The 16,933-nt window shown below is 47.7% G+C and overlaps 1 protein-coding gene across 2 annotated transcripts in view; it reads right to left on the bottom strand.

The window, feature by feature from the left end:
• Positions 1-254: 254 nt before the first annotated feature.
• The window catches only part of USF2 (upstream transcription factor 2, c-fos interacting), a 40,294-nt gene continuing 23,615 nt past the window's right edge, over positions 255-16,933 (bottom strand). For both annotated transcript variants that reach the window (XM_060258155.1, XM_060258156.1), the window contains 6 exons: positions 10,125-10,278; positions 7,855-7,942; positions 6,101-6,159; positions 4,309-4,403; positions 3,417-3,545; positions 255-2,985 (listed from right to left, as the gene is read on the bottom strand). In XM_060258155.1, coding sequence (XP_060114138.1) covers positions 2,896-2,985; positions 3,417-3,545; positions 4,309-4,403; positions 6,101-6,159; positions 7,855-7,942; positions 10,125-10,278 — 615 coding nt within the window. In that variant the 3' untranslated portion in view covers positions 255-2,895. The remainder of the gene's footprint in view (positions 2,986-3,416; positions 3,546-4,308; positions 4,404-6,100; positions 6,160-7,854; positions 7,943-10,124; positions 10,279-16,933) is intronic.

Below are 16,933 nucleotides of genomic sequence, written 5' to 3'. Positions count from 1 at the left end.
ACCTGGACAAAATGGCTGCGTTGGAGGGTGGACTTTTATGGCATTCTGCTAAGGTCCACCCCCCCCCCCCCCCAAATCTAGGTATTTCCCAACTGAGAACTGGCAACCTTACTACACTGTGGATCAGGACCCTTGCATTGTTTCTGGAGGAGCAGCACAGGCGGAAACAGTAAGTACAGAGCAATTTGATTCCTTCCCAATCCCAACCTCCAGCTGATGCTGTCAATCACAAAAAACGATCACAGGTAACATAATTATTTCTGTGCAGGTTTTTTTTTTCTCTTTTATATATAAACAGAATTATCTCCTACTTTCCAACAATCAAAACTCTTCAAGCCAACTCACATCTTCATTTTTGACAAAATCATATATTTTTTTTGCTTTTCTTTCCCGTGATTTGAAGTCTCTTCCTTCCACCTCTCCTTCACCGGGGGTCAGAGTGGGTCAGAACGATACAAATATTTTCACAATTCTGGCTGCAATCCTGGTTTTGTTTTTCTGAGGGGGGGGAGGGGTCTGATATATAGATTTATGCATATATATAAAAAAAACAAACCTAAGAAACTCGCTATATTACAATATTTGTCTAGGAGCAATTCTTTTCAGTTTTCCTTTTAAAAAAAAACTGCTTGGCACGGGGGAGGAAAAACCACCTCACCCTCAAATATCCGTAATTGCTTCTTTTAAAAATTCATCTCTGGATTTTTTTTTTCTTTTTAACCTGAAGTCCTAAAACACTGCTGAAGTTTAATTAAAAAATTATATAATATCAAAAACACAACAAAAACAGAAACAAAGCAACCCTGTTGTCAATTCAATCCACCACTAAAAGATTTTTTTCTGTCATTTGCCCGGGTTTCAGCTATCTTACAAACAACGTACCTCTATACAAAAAAAACACCCCCCCCCAAACTAATTAAACAAAACAAGAGGAAAAGGAGATACAAGCAGTCTTGGAGATTGCTTTCCACTGTGCTAAACAAAATTTACAAAATTCAGGGAAAATGTGATAACAGAGTGGTTTGAGTTTGGTGGGGGGGGGGAAAGACACAATAAAGGACTCACATTGTTTTGACCTTTTCTTCTTTTGCAAATGTAGCCTCCAGGACTGCTTTGTTAAGCATTAGAGAAGGTGGGGTGGGGGGGAAGGGCTTTTAACCCCTTCTTGCTTACACCTGGAAAACCAGCCCCTGAACTGCTTTCGCCCTCAGTGGGAAGAAACAAAATAAATACAGGTATGTGCAATTTCCCCCAAGATAGAGTAAAACCAAACTTACACCTGTATTCCCCCCCCCCCTTCTAACAGGAGAAAGCTGTCCAGATGCAGTTTCTTCCAGTGATAACAGGCTTAAAATCCTGTGGGCGCATGTATGTCCCCCACCCCCACAACCATTCTCCAATTTAATAAAACAGTCCCAGCCCCTAAACTTGCAAAAGCTAAGCGAGGTGCTTGAGATGGAAGAAACTTGTGTATCTGAGCCCTCAGAATCACAATCCAGGAATATCTAGCTGCGACCAGAGCCCTGCTGAGAAGATGCGGAAGGGGACTTGGGCTAGGTTCACACACGCAAGGAGAATGAAGTGGAATTGAGACAGCAGAAGGAAGTGTGCCACTTCAAAGAAGCAGGGGAGAGTTCCAGCTCTGAATGTTGCCTTTGCATAAAACGTTCCCCCCACAAGCAGAAAATAAGCAGGGACCCTCTGTTTACTTGGTTTTCTACTTGCAGGAAGCAGCATTCAAAAATGGGATCTTTCGCATTATTCCAACATGCCCGGGTTCAAACAAGCAAGAGAATGAGGCGGGCATTAGACAAAAAGAACAGACTGCACTGTCCCGTGGAGAGAATCATCGACTGCAATGCTAGCCTATGTCAAAAACTCCCTGCAACTTGAAAGCCAGCATCGCTAGCAAAGAAGAGGAAGAAGTTTTCTCACTGCAGAGCTAGCTTTCAACTTGCACAGATTTTTTTTAACGTGAAGACTGGAAATCGCCATTTGCGGTCCTTCCACGCTGCTGTCCGGTCGACTATCTCAGCAGTCTGCCGCTTCATTCTCCTGCTGGAGTGAACCAGTCCTGACAATTCAAGCCATCAGCCTGCAATGGAACGGTAACTGGATTTTGCAAAATGGTTATGTTAAAGGCTGGGTGTGCGCTAGCACGTGAGGTGGGCAAGGAAACGTCCCCTGGACTCTTGTGCGAGCAGGCCTCGTTTTGCGCATGTGCACCTTGAACAAGGGAAGAGAGCCGTAGATTGTGTCCGAGACTCTTTCTTGCAAATTCACCTACTTTATGGGGGGCCATAAAGCTGCCTAAGCTCCTGCTTCCTCAGTCCGGCAGCCAAACTGGACAGGGCAAAATCCCTCCTCATCAGGCCAACAGCCAAGGTAATCTACCCATTTCCTGCCAGGTGGAGAGACTCCAAAAGGGCCAAGGAAGAAGATGCAACTGGATAAGCTTGAATGGCCAAGTCTCCCAGGCTGCGTCCTTGCCCCGAAGATCCAGCAGAGTAGGAAAGGAAGTGTTAAAAGTCTACTATTTTTTTAAAAAAATGCAGCTTTCATCTCTTTAATCTTAACATATCCTAAGTAAAAGATGAGAAAAGGGACAGGGGGAGAAGAAATCAGGAAAGAAAAAGGACAAGGACATTTGGAGGATCCTTTTGGAAAAAGAAGAGGGGATGGTGTGGCTAGTATGTCACACGGTCAGGCTTACCCCACCCCTCCCCCAATTCCCCCCTCCCCTCTAACATCCCCACACAGGGGGAGGGGTTGAGGCAAGGTTCACTCGGAGGAGGGGGAAAGGGTCTCTCTGCGCTACACAAAAAGGGACAGCCAAAGTGGAGGTTGAGATCCCGTGTGGAGAGGCAGTGTGTGTGTGAGTAGAGGGGGGGGGTGTTACTGCCCCGGGGCATCTCCCACGATCTCGATCCCGTGCTGTTGCAGCTGGGCTCTCAGAAGTGCATTTTCATTCTTCAGTTCTTCAATCTTGGCAAGGGCGGGATGGAGAGAAAGAAGGGAGGAAAAAGTCAGGAGAGAAGTTAGCTATCGCTGCAAAGTCAAAGGTCTAGTCCCCACGGGGAAGTGGGGAGGGCTGTATCACTCCACAGGACTGTACCACTTCACATGCTGTGGGCGAGGGCCTGCATGTAAGCTATGTTTGCCTAGATCAGCTCAATGGGCTACTTAGTTCAGCATTTGTCCACAGTTGCCAACTGGATGCTCTCTAAAGGCCTACAAGCAGGTTACGGAGGTCAAAGCCTCCCCTACATCGCAGCTCCCCAGTGGCTGACATCCAGAGACACCCTGCTCCTGAACATGGAGGTTCCATTTAGTCTCCATGGCGATGGGCAGGCCTCTATCAACTTATTTGTCCCACCCCGCAAAAAAAGGATGCGGCGCACGACTGCTAAGCCCACCTGCTGCCGTAATAAGTCATTATCCATCTGCAGCCTCTCGGCTTCTTTGAAGGTCTCCTGCATGCGCTGGTTCGTCTGGCGCAGCTCCCGGATGTAGTCGCAGGCTTTGGAGAGGATGCCTCCTTTACTCTGTGGGACATGCAAAAGTTGTCCTATATTCCACAGTGGCTCGATCACTGAGCTGTAGCCCTCTCCGGGGAAGGAACGAATGATAGCTGGAGCATACCCTTCCCTGACAACTTCCTTAACGGGCCTCCCCTCTGTTTCAGCTTTTTTGACCTTTCCCCCCAAGCTGATCGATTCTATTTCTCTGGAATCGTACTGTATGCACCGTCTGTGCATTATAATGAGGTTTTTAAAAATAATTTTTATCAATTATTTATGGATGCTTTTATTCTACGTTGTTACTTGCCTGGTGGGGAAGGCGAGTCAGAAACCCAATAAATAAACTCCCCAAAGTCACCATGAGAGCACACCTCACACAGCTATCGGGCACCCCCCCTAGTGGCTCCCTGATAAGCTGCCCACCAGACCCGCAAGGCTCCCCTATGGAGTTTCCCCTTCTGCCCCACAATCTGCAGGCACCGCTTTTTGCCAGTGCCACTTGTAACAAAGCTCGGAGTCCAAAGGGGTGCCTACGGCAAGGACATGGGGAAAAGCAGTGGCCTCAACATCAGCACAAGGTGGAGGGGGTTCACGAAGAGAGAAGAGCCTGGTCCCTCCCTCAACTGAGTTTAAAAACGTCCCTGCAACAAAGCAGTCAGTGAGGGAAAAGGTAACTCTCTTCCACCCCTTGAGTTTTGGAAGAAGAGCCACCCGGGACTTCCTATTTCCGACTGTGGCCAATTCCTCCTCCCCATTATCTGTCCCTGTCCCTCGCAGCAACCCTCACCGCTCCCGTCTTGCTGTTGTCTGTATTGCAGTCTGGAATGATTTTCGACAGCTGGACAATCCAATTGTTGATCTTGTCTCGCCTCCTCCGTTCCACTAGGGATAAAGAGGTGAGAGAATGTTGAACATGCAAAGAGTGGCCCTGCCCAGTGTAACCTGTTAGGAATGTCAGACTAGGACCCAAGTTTGAATCCCAGCTCTACTATGAAGTTCCCTGGGCAATGGCGGGCCAGTTGCTCGCTCTCAGCCTAACCTACTTCATAGGGTTGTTTTAAAGATGTTTTTTGGGGGTGGGGGGGAGCTTGGTATAAACAGGAGAACCACATATATTACCCATGAGGTCTTTGAACAAAGGATAGGATAATAAAATAACAAAACCCAGCAGCATCCAATGTTGGGAACAAACAGGATCAGTAACCTATCATATGGAACAGTGCTTATACCCAGGGCTGGAATTCTAGCAGGAGCTCCTTTGCATATTAGGCCACACACCCTTGATTTAGCCAATCCTCCAAAAGCTTACAAGGCTCTTTTTTTGTAAGCTCTTGGGAGGATTGGCTAAATTGGTGTGTGGCCTAATATGCAAAGGAGCTCCTGCTAGAATTCCAGCCCTCCTTACACCACCATTCAAAATTACCTCCGTAGGCATTACAAAAACAGCAATATAGAAGACATATATACCAGATGACATCAAACACACAGAGCCCGTTGTGTGGATCCACAGCTCCTCAAAACTTGTTAGAGCGAACATGGGAAAAACTGTTCTTATATTCAGCTTTGGTGGTCTTGCCCAAAAGTTCCAGGATAGGATTATTACAATGCAATCCTGAGCAGACTTGGACCCTTCCAAGTCCACTGAACTCAATGAATGTGGAAAGATGCAACACTATTTAGAATGGCTCTGTCTATTTTGTCACAAAAATGCAAAAATGGCTAAACTTTGGAAATGTCAATTTTACACCAGCCATAATGACTACTGGATGAATGATAAGAGAATGGGGAATTTTTTTAAACCACTAACAATGCATTCTAAGATTTCAGGTTTTCACGGCTGGTAACATCATTAGGGTTTGTAGAATCTTTCGGGCTCAAGTGCCGTGTTCTACTGGAGAAAGTTTTCCTCCCAGAGAACGAAACGTCTGGAAGGAAAACTTTCTCCAGTAGAACACGGCACTTGAGCCCAAAAGATTCTACAAACCCTAATAATGCATTCTAAAGCCGCACAAAGTTTCTGTGCTATAGATCAGTGGCCCCCAACCTTTTTGGCCTCAGGGACCGGCCCACCCACTGCGGCCCCAGGGTGGGGGCACCCAATTCAGCCTCCCCCCCGTGGCACCTCCTCCTCCGTTTCCTCCTCCGCCCCGCCGCACAACCTCACCGCCCCCCCCCCACTTTTTCACCATTTTAAGGCTGGGGAAGGGGCCGTAAAGCGTCTCCCAGGCCAACACCCCTCAACTGGCGGGGAAAACCACAGCAACAGTGGCCAGCAACCCACTGAAACAGCAGCGTTGCCCTTACTTTCTCCTCACTGCCGCCGCCGCAGTTTTCCCTGCCAATCAGCTGATCAGTGTGTGTGTGGGGGGGGGGGTGTCGGCCTGGGCGGTGCTTCCTGGCCCCTTCCCCAGCCTAAAAATGGTGAAAAGGGGGGGGGGGAGGTGCCATGAGGAGGCAGCGAGGCTGCATGGCCTGGTTGGAAACAGGCTGTGGACCAGTCCCAGTCCCTGAGCCAGGGGCTGGGAATCCCTGCTATAGATACAACATGAAGAAGAATGGAGGGTGCTCTGCTTGCGCACCTTCATTATGCTGGGCTCTCCTCCTCTCATCTCGTGGCGTCCGCGTCCCGTCCATTTTCCTAGGTTTTCAAGGAAAAGAAAAAGTTGCCTAAAGAATCAAGAAGCTCTTCATAGCCCCATTCAACATCTGAATCATGAAGCAGCAAAATCATATTTCGCACCCACTTTTTTTAATTATCAAAAAGAGAGGATGGGAAGATCTCAATCTATTATTCCATCACCATCCTTGAATAAGGTGCGGGAGACAGGGACCAATTTCACATTAGGCTTTTTCCGGGTGGAGAACCCTTTTGCTCCCAGCGCTTCTCTCTGTTTTTGCACAAGCTGCCCCAGAACTGTGAGTTGGCGCACTGCTTTTCCGCAGCAAGCAGGATCCTCTGATAAGTAGCACGCAGACTTGCAGCTCTGGGGTACCTTGTGTGAAAAGAGAGAGAAGCGCTGGAGGCAAAAGGGCTCTCCACTCGGAACAAGCCCTAGTGCGAAATCGGTCAGAGTGTGCTCTTTCCACCACAAAATGTGAGGGGAAAAAGGGGTACTAATAGGGCTGCAGGCACTCACTGGGAGAACTTTTGTCTCCACCCTCTGTTGCCCACCGTTTCACAGGTGAGCAACAGGAGGGAAATGGGGGGGGGGCAATGTACCCTCTAATCTGTGGAGTCTTGTGAGCAAAAATTCTACTTTGTAAGAAGTGAATGGAATGAAAGCTGCAAGCTACTACATAAATTAGTTTGCTCTGGGGCTGTTTTTCCTGAGCAGGCTGAGCTAAGACAAAAATGTGTGAGCCAGAGGCTAAAAACCTGTGAGCTAGCTCACATGAACTCAGTTTAGAGGGAACACTTTGGGCGGGGGGGGGGGGGGAGTCACAATGTTTTGATGTAGCAGCCACCCCCAGGAAACTGATCAAATCACCATAGATACCATCAGGACTTTTTTTTGAGCAGGAATGCACAGGAACACGGTTCTGGTTGGCTTGGCATCAGGGGTGTGGCCTAATATGTAAATGAATTCCTGCTGGGCTTTTTTGTAGAAAACAATGTGTGGAACAATGGTGATGCCAGGGGGTGTGGCCTAATATACAAATGAGATCCTGCTGGGCTTTTTCTGCAAAAAAAAAAAAAGCCGTGGATACCATAGAGTTTGTGTGTTTGCATGCACAGTGACATCACTTCTGGGTCTTCACCCGGAAGTGATATCAATCCATCAGTGATGCTTTCTCCTCCTAGGCCCTGACCCAAAACAGCTCCCAGGAGCACAGACATATCTTTAGGTACTAAAGCTTCCCTCTGTGGGAAACAGTCATGTGAAGATAGCCGCAGGGTCTACATTCTCCTTCAGGGCAGAGCCAGATACGTTTTTCTCCGTCAGTGAGAGTCTCCACCATATTGTTATCTTTGGCCACTCCTTTCCTTGAAGAGGAGAAGAAGGGACAGTGGCTCAGTGGTAGAGCATCTGCTCGGTAAGCAGAAGGTCCCAGGTTCAGTCCCCGGCATCTCCAACTAAAAACGGTCCAGGCAAATAGGTGTGAAAAACCTCTGCTTGAGACCCTGGAGAGCCGCTATCAGTCTGAGTAGACAATACTGATTTTGTTGGACCGAAGGTCTGATTCAGTGTAAGGCAGCTTCATATGTTCATATGAGAACCTGAGCAGACAGTACATCCAGGCAACACCTGTGGGTCTTGGTTACCAAGCAGAAGTACAGTAGCCAGCCAGGCTACACCTCTATGGTTCCCTCTGCTCCAGGAGCGGTACGTACGGAGAATAAGGGTGAGTGCGGGGGGCGATGGTGCGTTGCGTTCCCGTCGGCAATACGTCTTGTGGGGTCATCATTACATAGAATTGGCCTAATGAGGAATAAAACAGAGGAGGAATTAGTCTCACACTGGAAGGCAGAGAGAGCAAGGGTGCAGAGAAAACCTCGCCTGGGGTAACCAGAAACTCCATGTGAGGTACCACTAGAGTCTGCAAGGTGCCAATGTGGAGATCTTGCACGCAAGCAGCAATTCCACAGGTTGGCTGCAAAAGGATGCAACGTGGGTTTATGCTTCCTGAGAAATGCTGCTTCAGATTTTTAGATGAAAGGATGAGCAAGTTTCTAGTTCTCACAGTCACAGCTTATGAGATTCAGCAGGCAAAGAGGACTGAATGCTATCTCCTGTCTAGATTGCCCAACTTTACAAAACTTTTGGACAGAAGTATTAGTGGTGGGCTCTCCTTCCTTGGAGGTTTTTAAACAGAGGCTAGATGGCCATCTGATAGCAACGACGGTCATGTGAATTTAGGGGGAGGTATTTGTGAGTTTCCTGCATTGTGCAGGGGGTTGGACTAGATGACCCTGGAGGTCTCTTCCAACTCTATGATTCTATGATTAGCCAAAATACATCTAATTACAGGAGCGGTTATCCAACTATGTCCTGAGCATTTTTTTTAATAGCTGGAATTCCAAAACTGACGCATCAGGGAAATCAGACACAATTTCAATACTTTTATCTGCAGCCAAAAGTTTCATTGCACAGCAATGGAAAAACCAATGTAGCTCCAAAATGCACCAATGGTATAAACCACCGTTTCCTATCTGCAGGGTCGCGACCCAGTACCGGGCCACGGAAGCCTCAATACCGAGTCACAAGAAAAGCCAAAGCTAGCCCTGCCCCCAGCAAAGCATGAGCTCTGCTCTGCTTCCTTCTTTTCCCATCTCTCTGTTGTGCAGAGAAAAGCTAGGCTTGAAGCCTGAGCTCTCTTTTCCTTCCATCCCTCAACGTCTCTGTGTTGTGCAGATAAAAGCTAGGCTTGAAGTCTGACACAGGTTGCAAAGCCTGAGCTCTGTTTTCCTTCCTTCCATCCCCCAACGTCTCTGTGTTGGCCCTTGACTGGAAGTGACACCACAGGAAATGACATAATTTCTGTCTCCCAGCTTCATCCCCAAAGTCTCCTAGTTCCTCTCCCGAATTTTAATGGGCCACGATGGAGAAGTGTAAAAATAATGGGGCCACACGGGGGAAAAGTTTGCGAAACCCTGGTATAAACAACTGTGGTCAATGTATATTACGGCTAAAATAACTGTCTTATCAGATGATAGTATTCAAAAATCAATAAGAATCTTTACAGTACTTGGTATTCAATTCTGGAGTTTTTAGCACAAGAAGAAACACAAAAAGAAAAAAGATGAACTTTATTTATGGTAATGGAACACTACATGTATTTATATGTGATCACCTTTCTATGAGATTATTATTCTACTGCAATCTTTATATGCTTGCTGGACATTGTATAACTGCTATCAAAATAAAAATGGTTTATTTAAAAAATGCTATCTCCTGTTGATAGGACAGGGCAAAAGTGCATGTTAAACAAAATAAGGCAAAAAAAAAAATTAAATACGTTCCAGAATTCAGCATCTTGATGATGCTCTAGAGCAGGGGTGTCAAACATGCAGCTTGGGGGCCGAATCAGACCCCCAGAGGGCTTCTATCAGGCCCACAAGAACCTGGCTGTCATCTGTTTCCTTCTTCCTCTCTCTTGCTTCCTTCTGCATCACAGCTTGCTTTGCGAGGCTTGCTCAATCACACAGGAGCTACAGAGCAAAACCTCTATTTTCTCCATTGGCTGAGGCAGGCTCTCTCAATCACATAGCAGAGCTACCGAGCCAAGTCTCTCTTCCTTCTATTGGCTGAGGTTCCTCAGTCCCCTGGGGAAGGAAGGAAAGAGCCAGAGCTTCCTTTGCCCAGTTCCCTGGATCCCATGAGAGAAAAACAAAGACAGCACCTTTAAGACCGAAGAGTCCTACTGTTTTAAGCATGTTTTAAGTTTTTTTTTAAAAAAAATATTTGTGTTTGTCTGTATTCTTTATAAAGTTTATGTCTCTGCTATCTAATCTTATACAGGTACACACATGGCCTGGCCTGACATGGCCTGGCCCAACAAGGTCTCATTTATGTCAGATCTGGCCCTCATAATAAAATGAGTTTGACACCCCTGCTCTAGAGAGGACAATGGAAGACATGCTCGACGTGTCTCGCTTCCTACCTCCGGCTTGGGTTAGCGACTGATCCGTTGTCTGCACCGACACTGCTGTGGCGTCCCCCACCGTAGAGGCCGGGAAATATGCGAAGCGGGCCTCCCCGCTGACGGCGTCCGTCGCTGGGCTTCCGCCATTGCTGAATGGGTTCTGGATCACGGCCTAGAAAACAACACAAGGGGACTCAAGCATTCTAAGTAGGGGTTCCATCGCCAGGGCTGGGTAGGGTTGTCAGGTTCTCAGCCCCCCCCCCCCAGCACGGAATGTGGTGTTGTAGGGTTGCCAGGTCCAGGTTGGGAAGCTCTTGGAGATTTGGGGGTGGAGCCTGGGGAGGACAGAGACTTTAGTGGGGCACAATGTCATAGCAGAGGCATCAAACATGCGGCCTGGGGGCCGAATCAGGCCCCAAGAGAGCTCCAATCATGCCCCCAAGCCACTGGCTGTCATCTGCTTCCTTCTCCCTCTCGCTTCCTTCTGCATCACAGCTTGCTTTGCCAGGCTTCTTCAATTGCTCAGGAGCTACTCAGCAAAGTCTCTATTTTCTCCATTGGCTCCATTGCTTTGCCAGGCTCTCTCAATCGCACAGCGGTGCTACTGAGCCAAGCCTCTCTTCCTTCTACTGCCTGCGGCTCCTCCCCCTCCTGATCCCATAGTGAAGGAAGGAAAGAAGCAGAGTTTTCTTTGCCCGGTTCCCTGGATTCCATGTGAGAAATACAAAGAAAGCATTTCAAGACGAATGTTGTGCTAATGTGTTAAACATGTTTTATTTTAAGGAGTTTTTTTTAAAAAAAATGTGCTTGCGTCTTTTATAAAGTTTATATCTCTGCTACCTAATCTTAAATAGGAACACACGCGGCCCGGTCCGACAAGGATTCATTTATGTCAGATCCAGCCCTCATAACAAATGAGTTTGACACCCCTGGCATAGATCTCTGTAGTCTGGAAATGAATGATAATCCAAGGGATCCCCAGATCCCGGGTAGAGGCTTGCACCCCTAGGGCTGGGGAAGGAACAGCCACCGCCGCCATGGTTACAAACAGAGGCTGCTGGGAGGAGAGGAGGCCGGATTCTGTAACATTTTCCAGATTTGCAAAGAGGGTGCTCCAAGAGCACACTGCTCCCTTGTGGTTACAATGGGAAACCTTTCTAGGATGTAACATGACCACCTGTAGAAAACAGTCATTCATAACTTAGTTTTAAATTTCATTTATACTCCACTTTTCTTCTTAGCAGGACTCAAAGCAGCTTACACCATTTCCTTCTTCTCTGTTTTATTCTCCCCACAATCCTCCGAAGGAGGTCAGGCCCACATTACAGTCACCTTGCAAGATCCTAGCCTGACACACTAACCATGACCAAACATGGGCTCTCTCAATGCTGATGAGTTAAACAGTGCTTAACCAACTGCCTTTTAAACAACAGCTTACTGCACACATCAGATCATTATTTTGTTTCCCTGGTCTGTTACAGGTTGGCCATGAAACCTCACCACAAGCAGACTCCTGCTAATTAACTCTTAATTGATCACAGCCCTGCTGATTAAAACTGGCTCCCAGCCAATCAGCTGAAGTGACTGACAGGTTTTTCAAACTTCCCTCTTTGGGGAAATATTTTGCCAACGTCACATCTGTGTGAGTGTAGCAAAGGATTCTGGGAAAGGGGCACTCCATTCACGCAGGGCATCAGCCATGCCTGAAGAGCTCAAACATTGCAAACAGAGAAAAATTGAGACCCAACATGGTGCAGTGGTCAATGCTTCCCCTAAGCTGTCAAGTCTTGTGAGCAATAATTCTACTTCATGAGCTACTGGCATTAAAGTTGTGAGCAAGCGATTAGCCTACTGCAGAAATTAGTTTGCTCAGGGGCCATCCTTTCTGAGCTAAGACAAAAATGTGTGAGTCGGAGGTTAAAAAAACTGTGAGCTAGCTCACAGTAACTCAGTTTAGAGGGAACACTGGTAGTGGTTAAAGTGTTGAACTAGGACAAGGGTGGCCAAACTGTGGCCCAGGAGCCACATGTGGCTCTTTCACACATATTGTGTGGCTCTCAAAGCCCCCATCACCCCCATCAGCCAGCTTGGAGAAAGCATTTCTCTCTTTAAATCACTTCTTGAAGCAAGCCAGCCAGTGGCTTGGAGAATACATTTAAAGTTGCTTTCTTTCCACCTCTCTCCCTCACCTATTTTCCTCCCTTCCTTCCTGTCCTGTGGCTTTCAAACATCTGATGTCTTGCAGCTCTCACACATCTGATGTTTATTCTGTGTGGCTCTTCCATTAAGCGAGTTTGGCCACCTCTGAACTAGGATCTAGGGAACCCAGGTTCGAATTCCCACTCTGCTATGGAAGCTCACTGGGTAACCTTGGGCCAGTCACACACTCTTAGCCTAACCTACCTCATAGGGTTGTTGTGAGGATAAAACAGAGGAGAGGAGAAGCAAGCAAGCAGCTCTGGGCTCCCATTGGGGAGAAAGGTGGGGTACAGATAAAGAAAAATCCATCACACAAACCACCCTGGTGCATTTTGGAAGATGATCCATCGAGGTTGGACTTGCAGGAGATCTCAACTGCTGTTTGAAAAGTTATGGCCGGAGGGAGGGGAGGAGGAGCTCCCTTCTGAAGGCAGGAATTTGAAATCCTCTGACTTAGAGTGAATTGATCTACCAGCCGAAGCTTGCAAGCGCCAACATTTACATGACCCTTTTCTTAAAGGGCTCCCTCTGTGCTTCACCTACGTTGTTAACAGGGCTTTTTTGTTTTGTTTTTTAGCAGGAACACAGTTCTGGCTGGCTTGGTGTCATGGGGTGTGGCCTAATATGCAAATGAATTCCTGTTTGTTACTCCCTCCACCACCCTTGGTAAGGCAGACTACTATTACTGTGACAGTCCCCATGAAAGAAAGTTTCTTGGAAAACTCTCCCTACAGGTCAATGCCACAGAGAACGAGAGACAGAGAGAAAGAAACAGAAGGAGACAGAGACAAAAACATGAGGCCTAAACTTGGTGTAACCCACGAGATCTGAGATCAGAATTATTTGTATTTTTCAAAAAAAGGCTTGAAACGGGAGTGGAAGAAAGGAAGCTATAAGAGAAGCAGTAGCAGAACTGGGAGAAATGTTTACGTTTAATTCGATTTATACCCCGCCCTTCCCGCCGTGGCGGGCTCAGGATGGTTTACATCAAAATCATAGTATACTATGATCGCAATCATAAAATCAATAAAACCATTAGACAATATAAGTTATAACAATATACAGTTGGTGCTAACAAATTAGATGTTACTCATATTCTCAGGACGACAGTTGTTCCAGAATTCTCCTACGGTCGATTGAAGGCTTGCCAGAAGAGAACGGTCTTACAGACCTTGCAGAACTGAGCGAGGTCCCACAAGGTCCTAACCTCTTCTGGAAATTGATTCCACCAGGAGGGGGTTGCCACTGAAAAGGCCCGATCCCTGGTGGTCGACAGTCTCGCCTCCTTCAGCCCGGGGATCACTAGGAGATGTTGAGATCCAGATCTCAGCACTCTCTGGGGAATGTGTGGGGACAGACGGTGGGTTTTACATCCCCTACCCCACCTCACTAAGCTACTATTTGCCCTTAAGGAGAAAACGTAAGAGGCACCCATGGGCGGGGGGGGGGGGTAGAAGGGGGAAGAAGAGAAGGGACCTGCATCAGAAAACTTGCGTGTGGGGGGAGTAAACCGTTAACCCCTCTAGCCCCCAAGCATGCTGCCCTATCAAAACAACCCTCTCAACAGTTTTAGGCTCCCCCGCCCAGGGCTGGCCCTGCCACGAGGCAAACTAGGCAACTGCCTAGGGTGCCGGCCTTCTGAAGGCACCAAATTGGATTCCCCCATGTGACTCGGTGACATCACCAGTGCAGGGGGGAGGCACCAGAAGTTAGCCTTGCCTACGGTGCCAGGCAGTCTAGGGCTGGCCCTGGTCCCACCCAATAGGCAAGGCTAATCTGGCCTATATTCTCCTATTTGAAACGGCTCTTTGTCTGCCCCAGCTGAGCCTGCTAGAGATGCCTTCAAAGCAGCCAAGGACACTTCATAGAATCATAGAGTTGGAAGGGACCTCTAGGGTCATCTAGCCCAACCCCCTGCACAATGCAGGAAACTCACAAACCCCTCCCCCTAAATTCACAGGATCTTCATTGCTGTCAGATGGCCATCGAGCCTCTGTTTAAAAACCTCCAAGGAAGGAGAGCCCACCACCTCCCAAGGAAGCCTGTTCCACCGAGGAATCGCTCTAACGGTCAGGAAGTTCTTCCTAATGTTGAGCCAGAAACTCTTTTGATTTAATTTCAACCCATTGGTTCTGGTCCTACCTTCCGGTGCCACAGAAAATAATTCCACACCATCCTCTATACAACAGCCCTTCAAGTGCTTGAAGATGGTGATCATATCACCTTTCGGCCGCCTCCTCTCCAGGCTAAACACCCCCAGCTCCTTCAACCTTTCCTCATAGGACTTGGTCTCCAGACCCCTCACCATCTTCGTTGCCCTCCTCTGGACCTGTTCCAGCTTGTGTACATCCTTCTTAAAATGTGGTGCCCAAAACTGAACACAATACTCCAGGTAAGGTCTTACCAGAGCAGAGTAAAGCGATACCATCACATCACGTGATCTGGACACTATACTTCTGTTTACAGCCCAAAATTGCATTTGCCTTCTTAGCCACCGCATCACACTGTCGACTCATGTTCAGCGTATGATCCATTAAGACCCCTAGATCCTTTTTGCACAAACTACTGCTAAGACAAGTCTCCCCCATCCTATAACCATGCATTGGATTTCTCCCTCGGCAGCCTACTTTTTAAGGAAGCCACCAGGGAATATTCTGGTACAGGCCTGAACAGATTATGTTAGGACAAGCCAGGACAAATCACAAGCCAACCCAGAGAGCGTGCACAGCCGGGCAACCGGTACTACGGAGTCTGCACTTCAGATAACCTCTGCCAGCTAGAAAAGAGGCAGCCAGTTCTCACGGCTGCATGGAAAAAGAAAGGCACTGTAACAACAGAAGGTCCAGAAATCGTATTACCGGGGCTTTATTTGTAGCAGGAACTCCTTTGCATATTAGGCCACACACCCCCTGATGCAGCCAATCCTCCAAGAGCTTACAGGGCTCTTCTTACAGGGCCCACTGTAAGCTGCAGGAAGATCGGCTACATCAGGGGTGTGTGGCCGAATATGGAAAGGAGTTCCTGCTACAAAAAAACCCCCTGTGTGTTACACCCCAGGACTCTCTAGTTCAGTAGTGTCTCCTCTGAATGGCTTTACAGGCTGCCTTTCAGAGGAAGGTTTTCCCCAGCATCTGAGATACTAACTCAGAATCTAAACTTCCCACTGGCTAAATGCGACCTCTGTGTTCTACTTCTGTATTTCCAGGGATGTCAAAACTTGTGCATGTCTTTTCAGGGCAAGGTTCAAGCATCATGATGTATTCTGCAAAAGTTGTGGGGGTGGGGGGTGGGGGAGAGGAGAAAGTAAATGTAGGAAATTTATTCACTGGAGCACAAGCCAGCTGTCCCTATGAAGAAAGGTTAAAGCACTTAGGGCTCTTTAGCTTGGAGAAACGTCGACTGAGGGGTGACATGATAGAGATTTACAAGATTATGCACGGAATCGAGAAGGCAGAGAAAGAAGTCCTTTTCTCCCTTTCTCACAATACAAGAATTCGTGGGCACTCAATGAAACTGCTGAGCAGTCGGGTTAGAACGGATCAAAGGAAGTACTCCTTCACCCAAAGGGTGATTCACTCATGGAATTCACTGCCACAGGAGGTGGTGGTGGCTACAAGCATAGACAGCTTCAAGAGGGGATTGGATAAACATATGGAGCAGAGGTCCATCAGTGGCTATTAGCCGCAAGGTATAACTTGAACTCTCTGTCTGGGCAAGTGATGCTCCGTATTCTTGGTACTTGGGGGGTGGGCAACAGTGGGAGGGCTTCTAGTGTCCTAGCCCCACTGGTGGATTTCCTGAGGGCACCTGGGGTTTTTTGGCCACTGTGTGACAGAGTGTTGGACTGGATGGGCCACTGGCCTGATCCAACATGGCTTTTCTTCTGTGTTCTTGTGTTCTAAGCTGGAAATCACACACACATAAGCAGAATCCAGTAACCACTTCCTGGTGGTGCTGTTCTCCGAGGGACACCACTAATTCATAACCTGAATGCTAAAAATAAAACGCTCTGCAGGCTGCTGAACAGAAGCTCGTGCTGTATGTGAGAGTGGGAGAAAATATTTACTGTCCTAAACCAGTCATGTAACAGAATCCTCAATGCATGGTAGCCAAAGTGGGGAGAATGAAAGGTTTAAATCCCTACTTTGCCACAAGGTTCTCGGAGGAAGCTGGGGCCCTCTCTGCCCAAGGATGAGCTTTCTCAGGATTAGTTAAAAATATATCAAAAGTTTATTCACATTACAACTCTGAATTAGAAAAATGTAATGGCCAGCAACTTAAGAACATAAGAGAAGCCATACTGGATCAGGCCAATGGTCCATTCAGTCCAATACTCAGTTTGCACAGTGGCCAAAACCCAGGGACCATCAGGAGGTCCACCAGCAGGGCCAGAACTCCAGAAGCCCTCTCATTGTTGCTCCCAAGCACTGAGACTACAGACCATCACTGTCCCAGAGGGAGGGACTGTGGCTCAGTTGGTAGAGAATCTGATGGGAATGCAGAAGGTCCCAGGTTCAAGCCCTGGCATCCTCAGTTACAGGATCTTTAAACAGGTAATGCGAAAGATGTCCACCTGAGACCCTGGCGTCTGCTTGAGTAGATAGCACTGACTTTGAAGGACCAGCGGT

Source organism: Heteronotia binoei, chromosome 17, assembly GCF_032191835.1.
Source record: "Heteronotia binoei isolate CCM8104 ecotype False Entrance Well chromosome 17, APGP_CSIRO_Hbin_v1, whole genome shotgun sequence".
Lineage (NCBI taxonomy): Eukaryota > Metazoa > Chordata > Lepidosauria > Squamata > Gekkonidae > Heteronotia > Heteronotia binoei.
Note: the sequence above shows the minus strand (reverse complement) of the source record. Positions and strands in the feature narration are given on the sequence as shown.